The 18,071-nt window shown below is 38.3% G+C and overlaps 1 protein-coding gene across 1 annotated transcript; it reads left to right on the top strand.

Moving 5' to 3' along the window:
- The first annotated feature begins 381 nt into the window (after positions 1-381).
- Positions 382-1,484, top strand: LOC115989598. Its single transcript, XM_031113405.1, has 2 exons — positions 382-1,183; positions 1,293-1,484. The coding sequence occupies exon 1, from the start codon at positions 386-388 to the stop codon at positions 1,181-1,183; it is 798 nt and encodes a 265-aa protein (XP_030969265.1). The 5' UTR covers positions 382-385; the 3' UTR covers positions 1,293-1,484.
- The last annotated feature ends 16,587 nt before the right edge of the window (positions 1,485-18,071 follow it).

Genomic DNA, 18,071 nt, shown 5'->3' with positions numbered 1-18,071 from the left:
GTTTTTACAATGCCTCAGAGATGCGATTGGCCGCGTGATACCTAACGAAGGCATTTGCATAATTTCTGACCGACATCTCGGTATCAAAAACGCCATTGCAAACTGGCCTAGAAGGGATGATGGAAGAGCACTGGTATTTCATAGATATTGCCTTCGACATGTTGCTAGCAACTTTAACACACATTTTCAGAACTCGACTCTGAAGTCAGCGGCGTTGAAAGCCGGATATGCTAGTCAGGCAGTGAAATTTACCTCCATAATGGAGACCATTAAGCAGGCAGAAATTGAGGCCATTAGAAATAAGAAGAAGTTGACGGGGAAGGATGGCAAGGAAAAGAATCAAGATTATCTTCCATACACATACCTAATGGGCGAGTCTGTGGATATGTGGACCCAGTCACATGATGGTGGGAGACGTTTTGGGGCAATGACAACCAATATATCAGAGTGCTTCAATGGTGTATTGAAAGGTGCACGGGGCCTTCCTATTGCCGCGTTGGTTGAGTTCACTTGGAACAAACTTGTCAGTTATTTCCACGACCGTCGCAAAGACTACCTTTTTGAGTTCTCAGAGGGTAAGAAATGGAGTAAATATGCCTTCTCCAAGTGGGATGAGAATAAGAGTAAATCTGAGAAACATTATCTCAAGCCATTTAGCAATGAAGAGCTGATATTTCAAATAGTTACCCAACTCAACACGTGTAGTGCAGGAGGGGGAAACCACAGTTATGAAGTTCGGTTACAGGAAAGAACATGCAGTTGTGGGAAATGGCAAAACATAGGGATCCCGTGTTCACATGCAATCAGAGTATGTGACTATTTAAATATTGATTCGACCACATATATTCACCCGTGTTATGGTTTGAACAATGCCATTAACACTTATGAGCATGCATTTGTGGTTCCTAAGTCTCCGGCCTTGTGGAGGGATCCCATAGGGCCAAAGTGGTTGCCTAATCCAGCATTGTTGCGGGCCAAAGGTCGACCAGTGAAGTCGAGAATAAGGAATGAGATGGATGGAGTGAGGAATAAGGATCAAGAACCGGGATGGCGGAGGGAGGATGCAGATTTGATAGAGAGTCAGCCCAAGCAGACATGTGGACTGTGTCATGCTTCCGGGCATAACCGCAGAAAATGTCCGCAGTCCCGTGGCGCTTCCACAAGCGGTCATGTTCCACACTAGGTAGGTAGATGGCAAATACTTATGCATCGGTTAAATATTTGTTGTTCATTCCATGTTGACCTAATGTTTACTATCTTTTCTCCTAATGTGATTACTCTACGTTTTTCAGGCATGCTTCCAAGGACGATGTTTTTGTTGTGTGGACAACCGATGTTAGGAAAAGTGACTACGTTGTATTGGCTCTATGTGAACTTTTTGGTTTTTGTTGAATGTGCTTGTAAATCTCTATTCAATGTATGCCTATGAAGATTGTGATTTCAGTAGTATGGTTAGAACTGCAAATTAAGCGTGGTTGGGCATGTTTAGAATGTTGATATTGAGAATGCCTTTTCTTGCGATGTAACTGCATTTTGCATTGTAAAACCATGTTTATACAGAGAGCGTAGAAGTTTCAGTAGTTTCGTTTGATGTAATGTACGTGTATTTACATTCTCAGCTTCTTTGCCTCTAAATGAGTGTTTATGGATTATATTCGTAGTTTGTCTATCTTTGCTTCTCACCAGGTGCATGCACACGTTTCAGTTTCTGGTTTGTCTGCATAACCAGGAAAAAAGAAAAAAAAATTCCCCAGTCAATGATTCCTGGAATGAGCAGAGGAAAACAGAGCAAAACAAAAAAAAAAATTTCCATAGAACTCGAGTCTATGAAACTCGAGTTCTACTGGAAAAAACAGAGGAAAACAGAGCAACCCTCTTGGACCTCTCTGAGTAAACAGAGCAAAACCAAGAAAAAAAATTTTCCAGTGGAACTCGAGTCTATGAAACTCGAGTTCCACTGGAAAAAACAAAGCAAAACAGAGCACCCTATTGGACCTCTCTAAGTAAACAGAGCAAAACGAAGAAAAAAAATTTTCCAGTGGAACTCGAGTCTATGAAACTCGAGTTCCACTGGAAAAAACAGAGCAAAACAGAGCAACCCTATTGGACCTTTCTGAGTAAACAGAGCAAAACGAAGGAAAAAAATTTTCCAGGGGAACTCGAGTCTATGAAACTCGAGGAAGTGAGTTGATTTTGAAATTTTTACAGTGAGGGGAAGAGTTTGAGAGAGTTTGAGAGAGCGGTGTCTGAGATTGAGAGATTTTGAACCGGGTCTCTGTAGATTGTTTTAAGTGGGAAGGGAGAAAGCGTTAAAGCGAAAGCGAGTTTATAAAACTCGATTTTGGAAATCGAGTTTTATAAACTCGCTATCCAACTGGAAACTTTCGCCATGTCAGCAACTGAAAAACAACAAAAACGAGTCTTAAAAGCTCGATTTTTTAATTGAATCTCGAGTTTAAGAAACTCGAGATGCTATTATTACAAATACTTTCGCAACAGGACAACTAACAAAATACTTTGCATATTATAGTTATTTAGCAACGAAAATCGAAAAACGTGAAGGGTGTGAATTAGCCTATGTATGCATTATCAGAATTTATCAGATGGATTTTGCACTTAATATATTACCATAGAAAAGTGTCTGAAAAATCTATTACTATTAACAGCTTAACAGGAACTATTCCTTTGGGTGCCCAGGATATTCTTTTTTCTTTTTCTTTTTTTTTTCTTTTATGGGAATTTTTCATTTTTATTCATTAACGGAAGCAAAAATTACATCATTGAGATAAAAGTTCCTCTTCAATTCAAGTAATGCCCAAAATATTCTTTGATAATACATTTCGACTAGTCAATAATAGGTAATTCTATGTGTTATTATTATTATTTTTAATTTTGGAAATTGATAATTACAGTGGTTATTAACCTACATTTATTATAATTCTAATTATATAGTAACTATTTATTCTATCTAATCTTTTTTTTTAGAAGAATTTATTCTATATAATCTAAAATGGAAAAAAAAATTTATATATATATATATATATATACATATTCTATCCTTCAAAGAAAATATGATAGATAAGACTCCAAAAGGACGTTTGGTTCATCGTGATATTACATTACACTGTAATATTATATTATTGTAATCTTACATTAATGTTATAAGGATCAGATTTGAGTCCCTAACCCAAAAGATGGATAGACTCAAGCTCAAAACAATGAATTTGTAGAGAATGGATTGGAAAACTGGGCTAGAATGAGTTCGACAACAAATAAAGTGGGTTCTAATGACAATAACAGGAAGATAAATTGATTTAAACTAAAGAAAATCGTTATCGGCATAGTCCAATGAGATAAGTTCTTATATATTTCTCACAAGTTTGATTACAAATTTGGTTCCTGATTACTACAATGTTTCTCTCTTAATTTCTCGATCCCCTTCTCTCATTATCTCCTTCTTTTTTAATACTCTCTTCCCCTTTCATATTTTCCCTCTATGTGCAGGCCAGATGATTGGTGTTGATACTTGTCCCATCAGCACCTTCCTGAAATCTTTGTGTAGTCGCTGTAAGGCTGAAAACCATTGTTCAGGTATTACTTCCACATTAATGTGGCCAGAGGGTTAGCTGTAGAGCATTCAATGCGGTGGTAGCAGCTTTTTTCTTAGATATTTTAGGACTCCTTCCTATCCTATGTTTCTGTAATACTTATCTATATCAACAAAATTTCCTAGAACATCCCCTTAGACGGCAAACCCACTTTTCTGACCTCAGTTTTGGTTAGCCGAGGAGGCATTCATCCTCGACCCACCCTCCTAGGCCCTTATGACTAAAACTAACTTCTTCATTTACTAACACGAACTCCCCTGACAATGTGTACTCCTCGAATGACTTTACGTCCTTAGATTGGACCCTAGGCCCAATGTATATATAAATAATGAGTTCTTGGGCCCAATATCCCTACAATAGCCTCTCGAGATTCTTCTTTCTGGCTCCTCAGGAAAAAATGAGGATTTCGATGTCACTACATTTAACTCGTGCTCATTACATGTCACCTCTAATTGCGTAGGTGCCTTTTTAACTACTTAAGGCATGTTCTTAACGCTTCGGCATACGAGATGCGCATTCATTAAATTTTTACGGCTTTCTACTCCCTACGTTCTATGGTGCGATGCGAATCCAATAGTTGAGGGTTTTGTTGGGAACCAAGCGGGAATTTTCCCGCTTCTGACTCCCTCTTCAATATAAATACCACTAAAATCAATCACTCACCTCACTTTAGCATTCATTTCATTTTAACGCATATACACTGAACCTGCAAACCTTCCCAACTCATTTGTGCCCTTGCAAATACCAAAAGCCTGTCCGACGATACTTTTCTTCTTTTTGTAAGTCTTCATAAATCTCTACACTTTATTTTTCTATACACTTTTCTTTTCTTTGTGTCTTTTTCTCCTCGGCTCTTCTTTCCTCTCTTTATCTTCTTAGCACATCCAAGTCTTTCTTAGGAATGGGTAGATTTGCTCCTTTAGTAGACTCTGAGGAAAGAATAAAGAGTTTTAGATCTCTATATAGGATTCTTCCAAGAGCGTTCATTAGGTACTGTAAGGAGGGAGAATGGCACGAAAAATGGCAAGAGGGAGAAGTAGTGATCCCAATGATTGCCTTCATAGAGGGCAGGATGAGAATTCTCATGGGCACTATAACTAGGAATTACCTTAGGGCCCATAGGTTAGCTCCCACCCAATGTGCCCCAAACATGTTTAGGATTCTAGGGAGTGTATATGCCCTTGATGAAATGATGGGCTTAGGGCTTACCCACCATGGTATCAATTAGGTCTACAACCTCCATCACTTAAAGGGGCAGGGGTATTACCTGAAATCTAAGTACCTCGAGGTTAGGATCATTCAGTGCCTATCCAAATCCAACAAAGGCCTGAATAAAGATTTATTGATTATGTCAGGGGAATGGCACGGTGGCCTCCCCTGCCCGACGAGAGAGGGGAAACCAAGTGGGATTTTAGACCTAGAATGATTACTTTAAAGTTATCCCCCGTTTTCTTTTTCCTTTTCTTTTGCTTGTGCTTGTATATGAAATTTCCTCCGATTTGCACAATTTTGTTTTGCTAATGATTTTTTTTGTTTTCTCCTTATGGTTTTGCAGATAGGAACGTGGCTATTCACAACTTCAATCTCGTGAACCAGGTAAGTTTGGATAAGATCCTGAATGCCGAGATGTTTTGTCCACACAAACAGCCAACTCAGGGCAGCCCACCTGATATTGGACTACATTCCAATATCCAAGAGTTTCCAGGTGCCTAAATGCGTCATTAAAGCTAGGGATCCTCAGTTGTAACAGATCAGTGTTATTGCTCCAAGCTTTCTTATCACCGGCCCAATTCCAGAAAGCGTTCTATCCACCAACCCTATACCAGAAGGTATACCCCAGGTAGAGGCTTCCTCTTCCTATCCCATCATTAAGGAAAAGGAAAAAGAATAAGGACAAGAAAAAGAAATAGTTGAAGTGTCTGACTCCGAGGACGACTACGAGGTATTTAATCATCCTCTATCTTCGGAGATTCCATTGGGTGACCTCGGCCATTCTTCTCCAGCCCAACCTAGCCAACACTAAGGAGCTACTTCCACTCCAGACGACATGGGCATCCAACGCAAACCGAGGTCCAACGACATAGGCTAATTGGACCATGGCATTTTTTTGTTCTCTCTTCAATTAAGTATAGGCTCTTTCCTAACAGCTCATCCTTGTTGCTCGAAGTGAAAGAGCTCGTTCTTAGTGTTAGGAATCCAGTCTCTAGAGGAATAACAGTCTCGGCTCCATAAGTCATTGAAAATAAAGTCTCCCCAGTGGACCTACAAGGTGTAGTCCGGTATGTCCAAAGGACGTGTGGCAACTTTTCTACCCGTTTTTCCTTTGCATCGTCTAGCCTCTTTTTAAGTCTATTCACTATGACTTTATTGACAACTTCAACCTATCTATTCCCCTGTGGATATGCCGGGGTGGAATATCTATTCATTATGCATAGGTCATAGTAATACCTCCTGAAGGCCTTACTATGAAACTGAAGACCGTTGTCCGAGATGAGGGTACGAAGGATTCCAAACCGAGTGACACTATTTTTCTAAAAAAATCCCTTAACATCCACATCCCTGATATTTACCAATGGTTTAACTTCAACCCACTTGGTGTCGACCAACAAATACCTCTTATTCCTTGCTGCCTTAGGGAAAGGGCCTACAATGTCCAAGCCCCATTGAGCAAAAGGCCAAAAGCTGGACAGGGGATTAAGGACTCCTCCCGGTTGATGAATGTTTGGTACAAATTTTTGGCATTAGTCACATTTCTTCCCATACTCTTGTACTTCCTTTTGCATATTTTACCACTAATAGCCTTGAGTGAGGGCCCTGTAAGACAAAAATTTGTCTCTTGTGTGACTTCCACAAATCCCTTCATGTAATTCTTCTAAGAGTAGCTCAAATGTTTCAAGGTGTATGCATAGCACATATGGGTCAGAAAAAGATCTCTTGTACAACTTTTGGTCCTCGGATAGCCAAAACCGAGGAGCCTTCCTTCGTACCTTATCGGCCTAGGACTTACTCTCTGGCAAGACATCTTCCTTAAGGAATAGCACAATAAAGTCCATCCAGCTGGGCCTCACCCTTATTTGATGAACATAAACCCCATCTCCCCTTTCCTTAGTAGGTTTACACAAGTCTTCCACAAAGATCACCCGAGGTAAACTTTGTGCCGAGGATGTTGCCAATGTGGCGAAAGAGTCAGCATGTATATTTATACTTTTAGGGATTTGTGACAAATTAAAATACTCAAATCCAAACTATAAGTGTCTCACCTAGTTCAAATATTTATGCATTCTGAGATCTCTGGCTTCTAAATCTGCTTGAACTTGGCCCACAACCAGACTTGAATCAGAAAAGATTTCTACTACTTTTCCACCTATTTTCTAAACCATGGTTATCCCTACCAACAGAGTTTCATACTCAGCCTCAATGTTTGTGCCCAAGAAGTCCAATATCAAGGATTTCTCAATTGTGGTCCTCTCTGAAGATATCAAAACTAGCCCCATTCCAGATCCTCTATGATTCGCAACATTATCAACGTATATGTTCTAGGACAAAGGTTTTTATAAAGAGATTGCACCAACCATGTTCTGCTCCTCTACTTTATCTTCAAATGAGATTTCAGTAAACTCAGCTACCAGATAAGCGAGTACCTGACCCTTGACAGAGGTGCAGGGCATGTACTTGATATCAGAGGCCTCTAGAATCGTACCCTACTTGGTAATCCTCCCTGTGTAATCAGCACTCCGAAGTAGAGATCTAAGTGGGAGCTGGATTAGGATGACAACTGTGTACGATTAGAAATAGTGGAGGAGCTTACGTGTAGCATGCATCATTGCCAAAACGATCTTCTCCAGTGGTAGGTAATAGACCTTGGCCTCATGTAGCATTTTGCTCACATAATAAACTGGCCTTTGCACACCACTATCAACCCATACCAGCACTAAGCTTACTACATGGGAAGCCACTGCGATGTAGGTAAACAAAACCTCATCCATCTCGGGCCTGAACATAATGGGGGTACGAGATAGATATTCCTTCAACTAAAGGCTAAAACACATTCCTCGGTCCATTTAAATCTCTTCCACTTGTTCAGCAACTGGAAGAAAGGTCTACACCTGTCTGCTGACCGAGAAATGAATCAGTTTAAAGCAGTAGTCATCCTTGTTAGCTTCTGGACCTCTTTGGGATTTTAAGGTGGTTGTAAATTGTTGATTGCTTTAATCTTGTCAGGGTTGACTTCAATTCCATGGCGAGTAACCATGTACCCCAAGAACTTCCTTGATTCGACCCCAGAACACTTAGAAGCATTGAGTCATAGCTTATACCTCCTCAAGATCTCAAAGATATTCTCGAGGTCGTTAATGTGCTTAGATTCCAACTTACTCTTGACCACTATGTCGTTTATATAAATCTCAATGTTGTACCATAGCTGTGGCTCAAACATCCTGGTTATTCTCTAATAGGTAGACCCCACATTGTTTAGACCAAAGGGCATCACCTTATAGTGGTAATTCCCAATAAGAGTGACAAAAGCTATTTTCTCTTAGTCCTCTAGGGCTAAGGTATCTGATGGTACTTTTGAAAGGCATCCAAAAAGCTCATCCAATGATGGTCTACAGTTGTGTCCACTAGCTGATTAATCCGAGGCATGGGAAAGGGGTCCTTTGGACTAGATTTGTCCAAGTCTGTGAAGTCTATACACACCTGCCACTTCATTCTTCTTTTTTACCACCGCTGTATTAGCCAACCATTCAAGGTAGAATACCTCATTGATAGCTCCAGCCTGCTTAAATTTGTTTACCTCTTCCTTGACAGTATCAAAATGTTCTTTGGATGAGCACTGAGGTGGTTGCTTTCTAGGGAGGACAGTTGGGCTAACATTCAAATGGTGGCAAATGAAGTCAAGATCTACCCCAAGAGCCTCATAGGCATTCTAGGCGAACACATCAATATTCCTCCAAAGAAACGCTAACAGCTCTTCCTTCTCTCGAGGAGGCAACTGAGCTTCAACATGAAAAAAAATTCTCCGGATCACCATCTATAACAATTTCCTCCAACCTCTCACATTTTTCCTCTCCCAACACCGCCTTTGTAGGTAGGACCAGAATCTTTGATTGTTATGAGCCTCCCTAAGCAGAGGCTGAAAACTCAACCGCAGGCTGATGCATGATGGCAGCCATAAGGCACTACCTAGCCATGGATTGACTCCCCACAAGCTCCTCAATCTAGTCCCGTAATGGATACTTCACTTTCAAATGCAGAGTTGAAGAAACGGCCCTTAGGGCATGAAGTCAGGGTTTGGCCACAATGGCAGTATAAGGAGAGTATGCATCCACCACAATAAAGTTTACTTCAACCACCTCTGAACCTGCCTGCACGAGCAACCTAATATAACCCCTTGGAATGACAACTTTCCCATCAAAACTCACCAAAGGTGAATCATAGGTTGTTAGATTCTCAGGCTTTGAGTTCAGACCTCTGTACAAATCAGGGTACATAATCTCTGCACCACTGCCCTGGCCTACCATCACCATTTTCATATCATACCCTCCTATTATGAGGGTGACTACTAAAACATCATCGTGTGGCTGGATGGTTCCAATCTTGTCTCCGTTCGAAAAACTCAATGTCAGTCGGATCTCCACTCTAGCCCTCTTCAGCTCAGAATTAGAGTTCTCGGCTGGTAGCCGAGCTACAGACATCACCCTGGAAGGATAAGAATCAGTTCTCTTAAGTGTAGCAAAGATGACATTAATTGTGCCTAATGGGAGCCTTGAAGAAGCGTTCCCCTAAGCCCCTGACCTCGATTGGTCTTCTTGCTTGTTAAGCTGATACAAAAACTGTTGTAACCTTCCCTCTCTGATTAGTTACTCTAAATGGTTCCACAGAGTTCTACAGTCCTCGGTGGTATGCCCCCGCTCCTGGTGGTATTGGTAATGGAGGCTCTAGTTGCTCCTCAAAGGATCTCCTCCCATTTTGTTTGACCATTTGAAGTAGGGCTCGTTCTTGATCTTCTCCAATACTTGATGCATTGGTTCTTGGAACACAGTGTTAACCACCTGAGGAGCTGTAGATCCAGATTGTTCCGCAAAATCCCTTCGGGGTCTGTTATTATTGTATCTATCCAACCTGAAATCCCTCCTCTCCTGAGAGATAACCTTACCCTTTCCCTTGCCTTGCTATTAGTCTTCCCCGACCCGCTTGTACTCATCAATGCTATCCATAAGCCGACGAACACTCCTTACCGACTTTTTGGTTAAGGATTTTCTTAAATCATGCTTGGTGGGCAGTTCGACCTTGAAGGTCCTTATATCCACGTCATCAAAATCCCCATCAATCTCATTAAACATCTCTTAGTACTTGTCTGAGTATGTTTTCAGGGTCTCACCTTCTCGCATGGACATGAACAATAGAGAATCTAGGGGCCAAGGAACCCACTACATGTAATAAAACGAGACCCAAATGCTCGGGTGAGCTCCTTGAATGAGTCAATAGAACCTGCACCCAGACCATCAAACTACCTCATTGCCACAGGCTCCAATCTGGATGAAAATACCTTACACATCAAGGTTTCATTCTTGGAGTGTACAACCATTCTCTGGTTAAAGTGACTTATATGCTCCACAGGGTTTGTATGACCGTTGTACATGGTGAACGTGGGTTGAGTGAACCCTAGAGGAAGTCTCCCTCCCTCAATCTTACGTGTGAAAGGTGATCTGAAAATCTGTTTGAGCATTCTACTCATCACATCATTCTCCAAGCCTTTGGAAGATGAGCTTCTATTTCTGTGCTCATGGTGGTAATCCTCATCATACAAAAAAGACTCATTGGGAGGAGTCCTTAATCTCTGCCTATAACTATCATCCTCTTTATCGTCATAAGAGAAATCAGAATTGGAGGGAGTTCGCCTTCTTCGTTTGTGGCGCAACTTCCTCTTTAAATGATCAATCTCCTACTGTATGGCTTTGGTATTTTTCTCATAAGGGAGGTGGCTACCACCTCGAGAATGGCTCTTACTAGTACGGGTAGTATGCACACTCCCCTCCCAATCCCTTTTTCGCTCGAGATTGACAAAATGATCTTCACTTTAGGACCCCATAGATTCTACCTGGTGTGGACCTGAACCTACCATAGTTGGACATCAGACTTACTATAACACCAGAATTCTCACAGATGGTGCCAATTGTAAGGACCAGATTTGAGTCTCTAGCCCAAAAGATGGATGGACTTAGGCCTAAAAAGCCCAAAATAATGAATTTGTAGAGAGTGGGTTGGAAAACTGAGTTAAAATAAGTTGGACAACAAATAAAGTGGGTTCTAATAACAAGAACAGAAAGATAGATTGATCTAAACTAAAGAAAATCGTCCTCGGTACAGTCCGAAGAGATAAGTTCTTATATATTTTTCACAAGTTTGATTACAAATTTGGTTCCTGATTGCTACAGTGTTTCTCTCTTGATTTCTCCATCCCCTTCTCTCATTGTCTCCTTCTTCTTTTATACTATCTTCCCCTTTCATCTTTTCCCTCCACGTGTGAGCCAGATAGTTGGTGTTGATACTTATCCCATCAACACCTTCCTGAAATATTTGTGTAGTAGCTGTAAGGCTGAAAACCACTATTCAAGTATCACTTCCACATTAATGCGGCCAAAGAGTTAGCAACAGAGTATTCAATGCGGTAGTAGCAGCTTTCTTCTTAGATATTTTAGGACTTCCCCTTATCTTATGTTTTTATAATGCTTACCCGTATCAACAGAATTTCTTGAAATGTCCCCTTAGACGGCAGACCCACTCTTTTGACCTCGGTTGTTTTATTGAGATAAGTGTTTGGGAAAGCTGTGCGATGAAGGGTATTGCAATGTTCATGGCGAGTTTTTGGTCTTGAGCCCTCTTTGGGAGAGAGGAATAGAGAAATGCTTTATATTAGTGCAGGGAAAATTTTAGAACCTTCCTCACGCATTTATGACATAGCCCCACTATAAATTTAATGAAAATGATAGTAAAATAGTAATGGAAGAGAAAGAAACGTGTAATAGATAAGAAAGGGAGAGTATAGAGAAAAATATATCTATTATTGAGATTAAAAATAGGTATGGAATGATATAAATAAAGATAATAAATAAGATTTTTATCAGAATATGAGTATTAATGAGTGCATTTTTTTAACTGTTGGATTTACTTAAATCTAATAGTTGAACCCATCTCATTTAATTGAGTAGTAGATTTATTTAATTTAAGTAATTTGTTGGTAAAAAATTTTGAGGTTATGTATGTAAATAACTAATTAGACAACATTTTATAATGCCAAATACATGAAATACACTTGTCAAAAGTAGTAGTACCCAAAATTATAGAATAACTACAACAACTTACCTTCAAAGCAGACTCAATAGCTTTGTTCTAAATTCTTCCATCCTACCAGAAAACACAAAAAATAGTAAAAAACTCTAATGACACAATAAGTGCAAATTTGTAGTTTTGTAACTTTTCTTTAGCTATCCTCTCTCTCACTCTACCTTTTTCTTCCCTTCACTTTACTACTTTTTCCCTTTCAATAGCTGTTTTTTCCTATCACTAGCCTCATTTTCATTTTCCTGTGCAACTCTTGCTTGATTCTTGTACATATTGAATCTTGCAAGGACTATGGGTGCAACTTCAGACCCACGCTTACATGTTTTGTCATCCAACCGTCTATAGTATTTACCAGTAGATTCATCATCCTACAAACAAAATCAAATTAGAGTTATTCATAAAGCCAACAAAACCAGAAAAAAATCTAAAAACCAATTGTTACTCATCACATCATAGTAGCAGCACCCATTAAACCTTCTCCCAAAATTGTTCAAGGTCAAAGCAGTTCATAGCTAACAACAGTCAGCAAAACATGAATGGTGACTGGAACCCGAGTAATAACTTAAAGAAGATATGTTCAGATTTCACTTTGGCAATCGGAGTATAGAGAGAAATGAGTTTGGGGATTTTTATGGATCCTGATATAGAGGAAAACCCAAGCTTTAGTACACCTCCTCCTTACTTGCAAATGTTCAGATTTCACTTTGGCAATTTAAATAAAGAGAGAGGGATTATGGGTTTGGGGATTTTAGGGATTCTAAGGTAGAGAGAGAGAAAGAGCTCGTTCTTCTTTTTAGGGTTCTATTTGAGTTTTAATTTTGGCTTATAGTAAAGGGGATTTTTTAACTGAAAGGAAAGATGTGGGTAACGGGGGTCTAACGGAGGCCACCACAGGTGAGTTAAGTGATAACTTTTAAACCACGGGTGGGCACTGTTAAAACGGGCAAAACCATAGGTGGGTAAAGTGCAATTTCCCCTTTACAATATCTATGTTATTTGTATCTTTTAATTAAAAACTAAAGAGCTTAGTCCAAATATAAAAAAATTTCATACTTTTCAACCCAAAAATTAAGAAAAAAGGTTGAAATCTTGAGCTAAACTTGAAAAGACAACCTACAAAAAGAATCAATTTAAGGCCCAATTAGTCCAAAATGAAACAAATGGGGCATATCAACCACTCGAGTAAAAGTTAGGTAACAATGACATGGTGCAAGGTGAATTTTTAATTCCTACTCAGCAACATCAAAATGTGCTAGAGATTAGTATAATTTTTTTTCAAAAAATGTAAACCCTTGAACATCGACTTACCAGTGTGAGAGGACAATGGTGGTGAAAACTTGTATCTCCTTGCTCGAAATCAGTACCAAAAACTAGATCTTGTGTTATTTTGATCACGTAATGCAATTTCAATAGCGTATTGGCTAAATTTGTTGTCTCGGATTCTTCTCTAAAAAAATTTCCTAAAAATGTGTCTTAAGAAAGTGTTTTCAATGGTGGCTTACAAACAAAATGAGATAAAGTTGATTAAGGCTGCATAATAGAGGGCTCTGGTTCCATAGGTGGGTTAAGTGACAAAACCAACCTAACCATAAGTAGACTAAGTCTAATTTCCCTCATTTTTTCCCCTAAAAGATAATAATTTACATTCTTTATAATTCAATTTTTTTTGATAAAATATTTTTGTATATAAATTTAATCACGCCCTTAGGTAATTTTGTAAATGAAAGTGTAGTAATTTAGAATTATGATAAATATAAATCATTACTTTTTAGAGTAAAAAAGGGAATTTTTTTTTAAAAACTGAGTCGTGAAATACAAAAAGAAAAAGAAAAAAAAGAAAAGAAAAGAAGTGGCAGTTTTGTAAAAAAAGCCGGAATTTATGTATTTAAATGCACACATCCCAACGGCTCTCTCACTATCTCTCTCTCTCTCAATCCAGAGGTCTCTCTCTCCTCAGTCTCTCCGCTCTCACTTCTCTCTTGTCCCGGCCACACCGCCGATTTACTCGGCAGGTTCTATCTCTCTCATTGGTAAGATCTTCGCTCTCTCTCTCTCGCAGTTGATTTGGGTTTTCCTATCCGGGTTTTGTTTCGGGGATGAATTTGAACGCTTTTGTACTATTTTCATGTGTTATTTTGATTTTTTTTTTTTGGTATAACAAGTTGATTTTTTCAATGTATACGTGGGGATGTATCTAACTTTTATACGGGCAAAACCCTAATTTTCGAAATCACTCTCTGCTATGCTATTCCAAAAATGAGAGAAATCCCTCACATCCAAGGAGGTTAATGTGGGAACCAAATCGGTGCCAAGTTCTGGGAAGTGGTTTGCGCCGAGCACGGCATGGCCGGACAACTTCGTTTTTCGGAAACAACTGGGCTAAAGGACACTACACTGAAGGTGCTGAGTTGATCGATTCACGTTGTTCGAAAATTGTGACTGCCTACAAGGTATAAAATTCTCATGTAATTTTATGTTTGTAATGTTTGATTTGTAATGTAATTTTAGGTTTTATGAAAAATGTTTTTGTAATAATGTGTGCTTGTTTGTTTTGTTTTGTTTTTTTTTTTTGGGGGGGGGGGGGGGGGGGGTTTAGGGTTTCAGGTGTGTCACTCATTAGGTGGTGGAACTGGGTCTGTAATGGGGACGCTTTTGATTTCGAAGATTAGGGAGGAGTACACGTTCTGTCCTTAATGAATTATAGTTATGATGACAGACAACCTTTCTTTGGTTTGTCATTACTAATTTCGGAATGGCAACATAAAACCCCCTTTCCTTGATCTCGTCTTTAATTAGCCTCCTTCCCATAAAATATTATCATTTATGTTCCCTCTACTTATTATTGATACTGTCCTCGTTAAACTCTGATTTTCTAATCATTCCTAGACTTTTATGATTCTCTTATTTTGAAGTTTCTTTTGTAGTTTTTAATTCATATTAGTTTTGTTGTACTTGCTTTTTGTAGAGAACTAACCCCAGCTGAAATTGATGTATTTAGCTGAAGTGGAGTAGCTTGCTGCTTGCTTTTTGAAGAGATATTATTAATCAAATTTATGTTGCATTCCTTCACATTGTAGCAGGGTTGATCAATTTAATGTAGATTAATTGATAGGATTAAATTTCCAACCTGTCTGAATTGGAGCAGCAAACTGGTGAGCCAATTGACCTGGTGTCCCTTTTTTTAGTGCACTGGTGGCCTTAGACTGGAAAATAGTATACCTTTTCCGACATAACTTTTCAAACACTCATTACAAATTGTTTTACTTGCGTGTTTAATGTTTTCCATGTTGTGCCAGGATATGTTCTGGGGTTTATTGCCTTGCCTCCTTTACTGGGCCAATTTAAGCAGTCCTAAAATCATCAAGCCTTTGGCCGATTCCAGTTAGGATATTAGCTACAACAATTTGGGGGGGGGGGGTACACAACCCCATGAGACTATTTGAAATTATCTTAGAATCACATTCAAAAAACACATTTTGTATACATCTCCCAAGCAAAGAGAACTCCTTCCTCCGTGGCCTTTGCTTTGATCTCCAAAGGTCCCAGTGTTTGGAAAATCAGTTTACCATTGATGATTGTAATTTCCCTTGATTTAGCCACCTGCCTGTACTTCTTGTGTGCAAGGTGATGTTCATATTTTCCTGTTCTTTAATTTCCTGTTACAAAGTTTTGGTTTGTCCTGTGTCATTGTGATAAAAAGTTCTCCGATATACCTGGAAGTTTCTTTTTGTGCCTTGTTGTTGAGTTTGGTAATACAATTTGAGTTTGCTAATACATCTTATTTATTGACATGGGGTTTTTCCTTTATCATGAGGTGGGCTTTCAAGGAGAAATTATAGAGTCTTTTGGTGGATCACGTCACTTGTCCACTATTCCACTAAAAAAAAAAACTTTCACTTATTTAAAATTGTTGAGTCAGTAATTAATTTCTGTTTAAAAAAATTTTCTAACTAACAATTTTAAACAAGTAGAAGTTTTTTAGTGGAATGGTGGATCACATCACTTGTCCACCATGTAAATCTTATAATTTCTCACTTTCAGGTGTGTGTGAGAGATATTGTCCATAATCTTCCTTCTCTTTTACTGTCGTAATTGTTAGATATTGATTTTGTTTTTTGTTCATGCATTTGAAACAGTACATATGGAGAGAGTGGCACAATAGAGCATTTGAAGGGTTAGAATGGTCCACGACGGGTTTTAAGATGCTTTAATTGTATTCCTTATGTGAATGGATGACTGCTTTATCATACCATTCAAATTCTAATTTGTTCAAGTTTCTTGATGATTGTAATTTCCCTTGATTTGACCACCTTTGTGTACTTCTTGTGTGCAGGTTGATGTTCACATTTTCCTATTCTTTAATTTCTTGTTACAAAGTTTTGGTTTGTCCTGCGTCATCGTGATAAAAAGTTCCCCGGTATCCTAGGAATTTTTTTTTTGTGCCTTGTTGTGGAGTTTTGTAATACATCTTATTTATTGACATGGGGTTTTTTCTTTATCATGAGGCGGGCTTTCAGGTGTGTGTAAGAGATATTGTCCATAATCTTCCTTCTCTTTTACTGTCGAAATTGTTAGATATTGATTTTATTTCTTCGTACAATCACTGTAGTTGAGGATATCGAATTCTCCAATATAGCTGATGTTATTGTTGAACCGAATCTTCCGAGTGCTTCAAATACCCTTTAAATAAAGAAGGTAATGTAATTCTTTCATTCCTTTGGTTTGTTTCTAGCAACTCCAATATGTAAATGTCATTAAGACCTTCAGCACTTTCAATAGTATATCAGGATTAATACGCTTTTGTATAATAGTGAGCTTATCTACTGATGTTGCGAAGTTGTTTTTATAAAAACTTTTTTCAACCAAGTATTGCAATTCTTTTCCTTTTTGTTTTTGGTGTGAGATTGAGAAAATATTGCAGGTTTACTGCTTGGTGTCTTGGAAAAGTTAAAAGTAATATCCAGTCCTTTAACCTTGATGACAATCCTATGTTGTGACTTCTTGATGGATGTAGGGAGATTGTTATCTTAGAGGTAATGTTGCATGTGTTCCAACTCTTGGCTTAATGGGTTTGACTGATTCCTGCTAGGTATTGAAATTCGAATTTATTATGGTTGATTTGTGTGAAGGTGAAAGTCTTATTCGTTGGTTTTTATTTTATTTTATTTTAGTGATAAACTTATCTATTGCTTTATTTTATTTTTTATTACTTTTTTATTGAGTTTTATTTGATCTTGGGCATCATTTTTCTGTGGACTAATAGGTTTTTACGATGTCAACAAAAAATAAATAAAAAAATCATCTAACCTAGCATGAATGAAGGTGCACAATCTGAATACAATTGATAGTCATAAAAGCTTCACTAATTTAGACCACCCTGAATACATTATGTTTGGAAAAATATGTGGAGAATTTTTGGCTACATAGAACACTTCTTTGACTTTTTAGATTTACACTTCTTCATTTTGTGGTTTCTGCTGTAGAGAAGTTGATTGTATTGGTTTGGGAACATAAATAAACTTTTAATAAATACATGTATCTTGCAATTTGTAGGGTCTAAGTTTTGCTGGATTATTACATTGGTTGCAATTGATGTCATTTGACCTTGCCATACTTTTTGCCGATAAGCTGTGTGTTTGCAAGAATTGTTAAGGCCACAAACTTATCTTGTGGTCTCTACAGTAATAAATGTTATTTGAGGCTAAACTTTTAGTTTTTTTCTTTCATTGGGCTGGTGTGTGTATTTCAGGTTTCATTCGTCATGCTTTATTAAACTCCTGCATTGCTCTGCTTGTTTGTCTTTGTTCCTTTGTCTATTTGCCTTTGATTTGCACTTATGTCAATTGTTAAAAACTTAAGCTCATCAATTTGTCACCCTTCTTATTTTTTTTTGAGTTTTGGTCAAATTATGATTCGTTGTTATACGTTAATTGTATTAGATAGATAGATGCATGCTTTATGTGCTTCCTTTTGTGTTCAAAATATAAATTTTCAAGGTTGTTACTTAACATTGGGTTTTATGGCTCTGCTATCCCAATGTTTAATTATTTTTTTGATAGGTTTGTCTACCTAGGAAACAAAGTTTGATGGGGGACTTAAGGAAACAGTTTCTCTGTATCT

The sequence above is a fragment of the Quercus lobata genome, chromosome 1, assembly GCF_001633185.2.
Source record: "Quercus lobata isolate SW786 chromosome 1, ValleyOak3.0 Primary Assembly, whole genome shotgun sequence".
NCBI lineage: Eukaryota > Viridiplantae > Streptophyta > Magnoliopsida > Fagales > Fagaceae > Quercus > Quercus lobata.
The sequence above is the reverse complement of the archived record's forward strand: the minus strand, read 5'-3'. Positions and strand labels throughout refer to the sequence as shown.

Coding starts and splice junctions, on each gene's coding strand:
- LOC115989598 (XM_031113405.1), top strand. CDS start 386: ATGTGGACCCAGTCACATGATGGTGGGAGACGTTTTGGGGCAATGACA.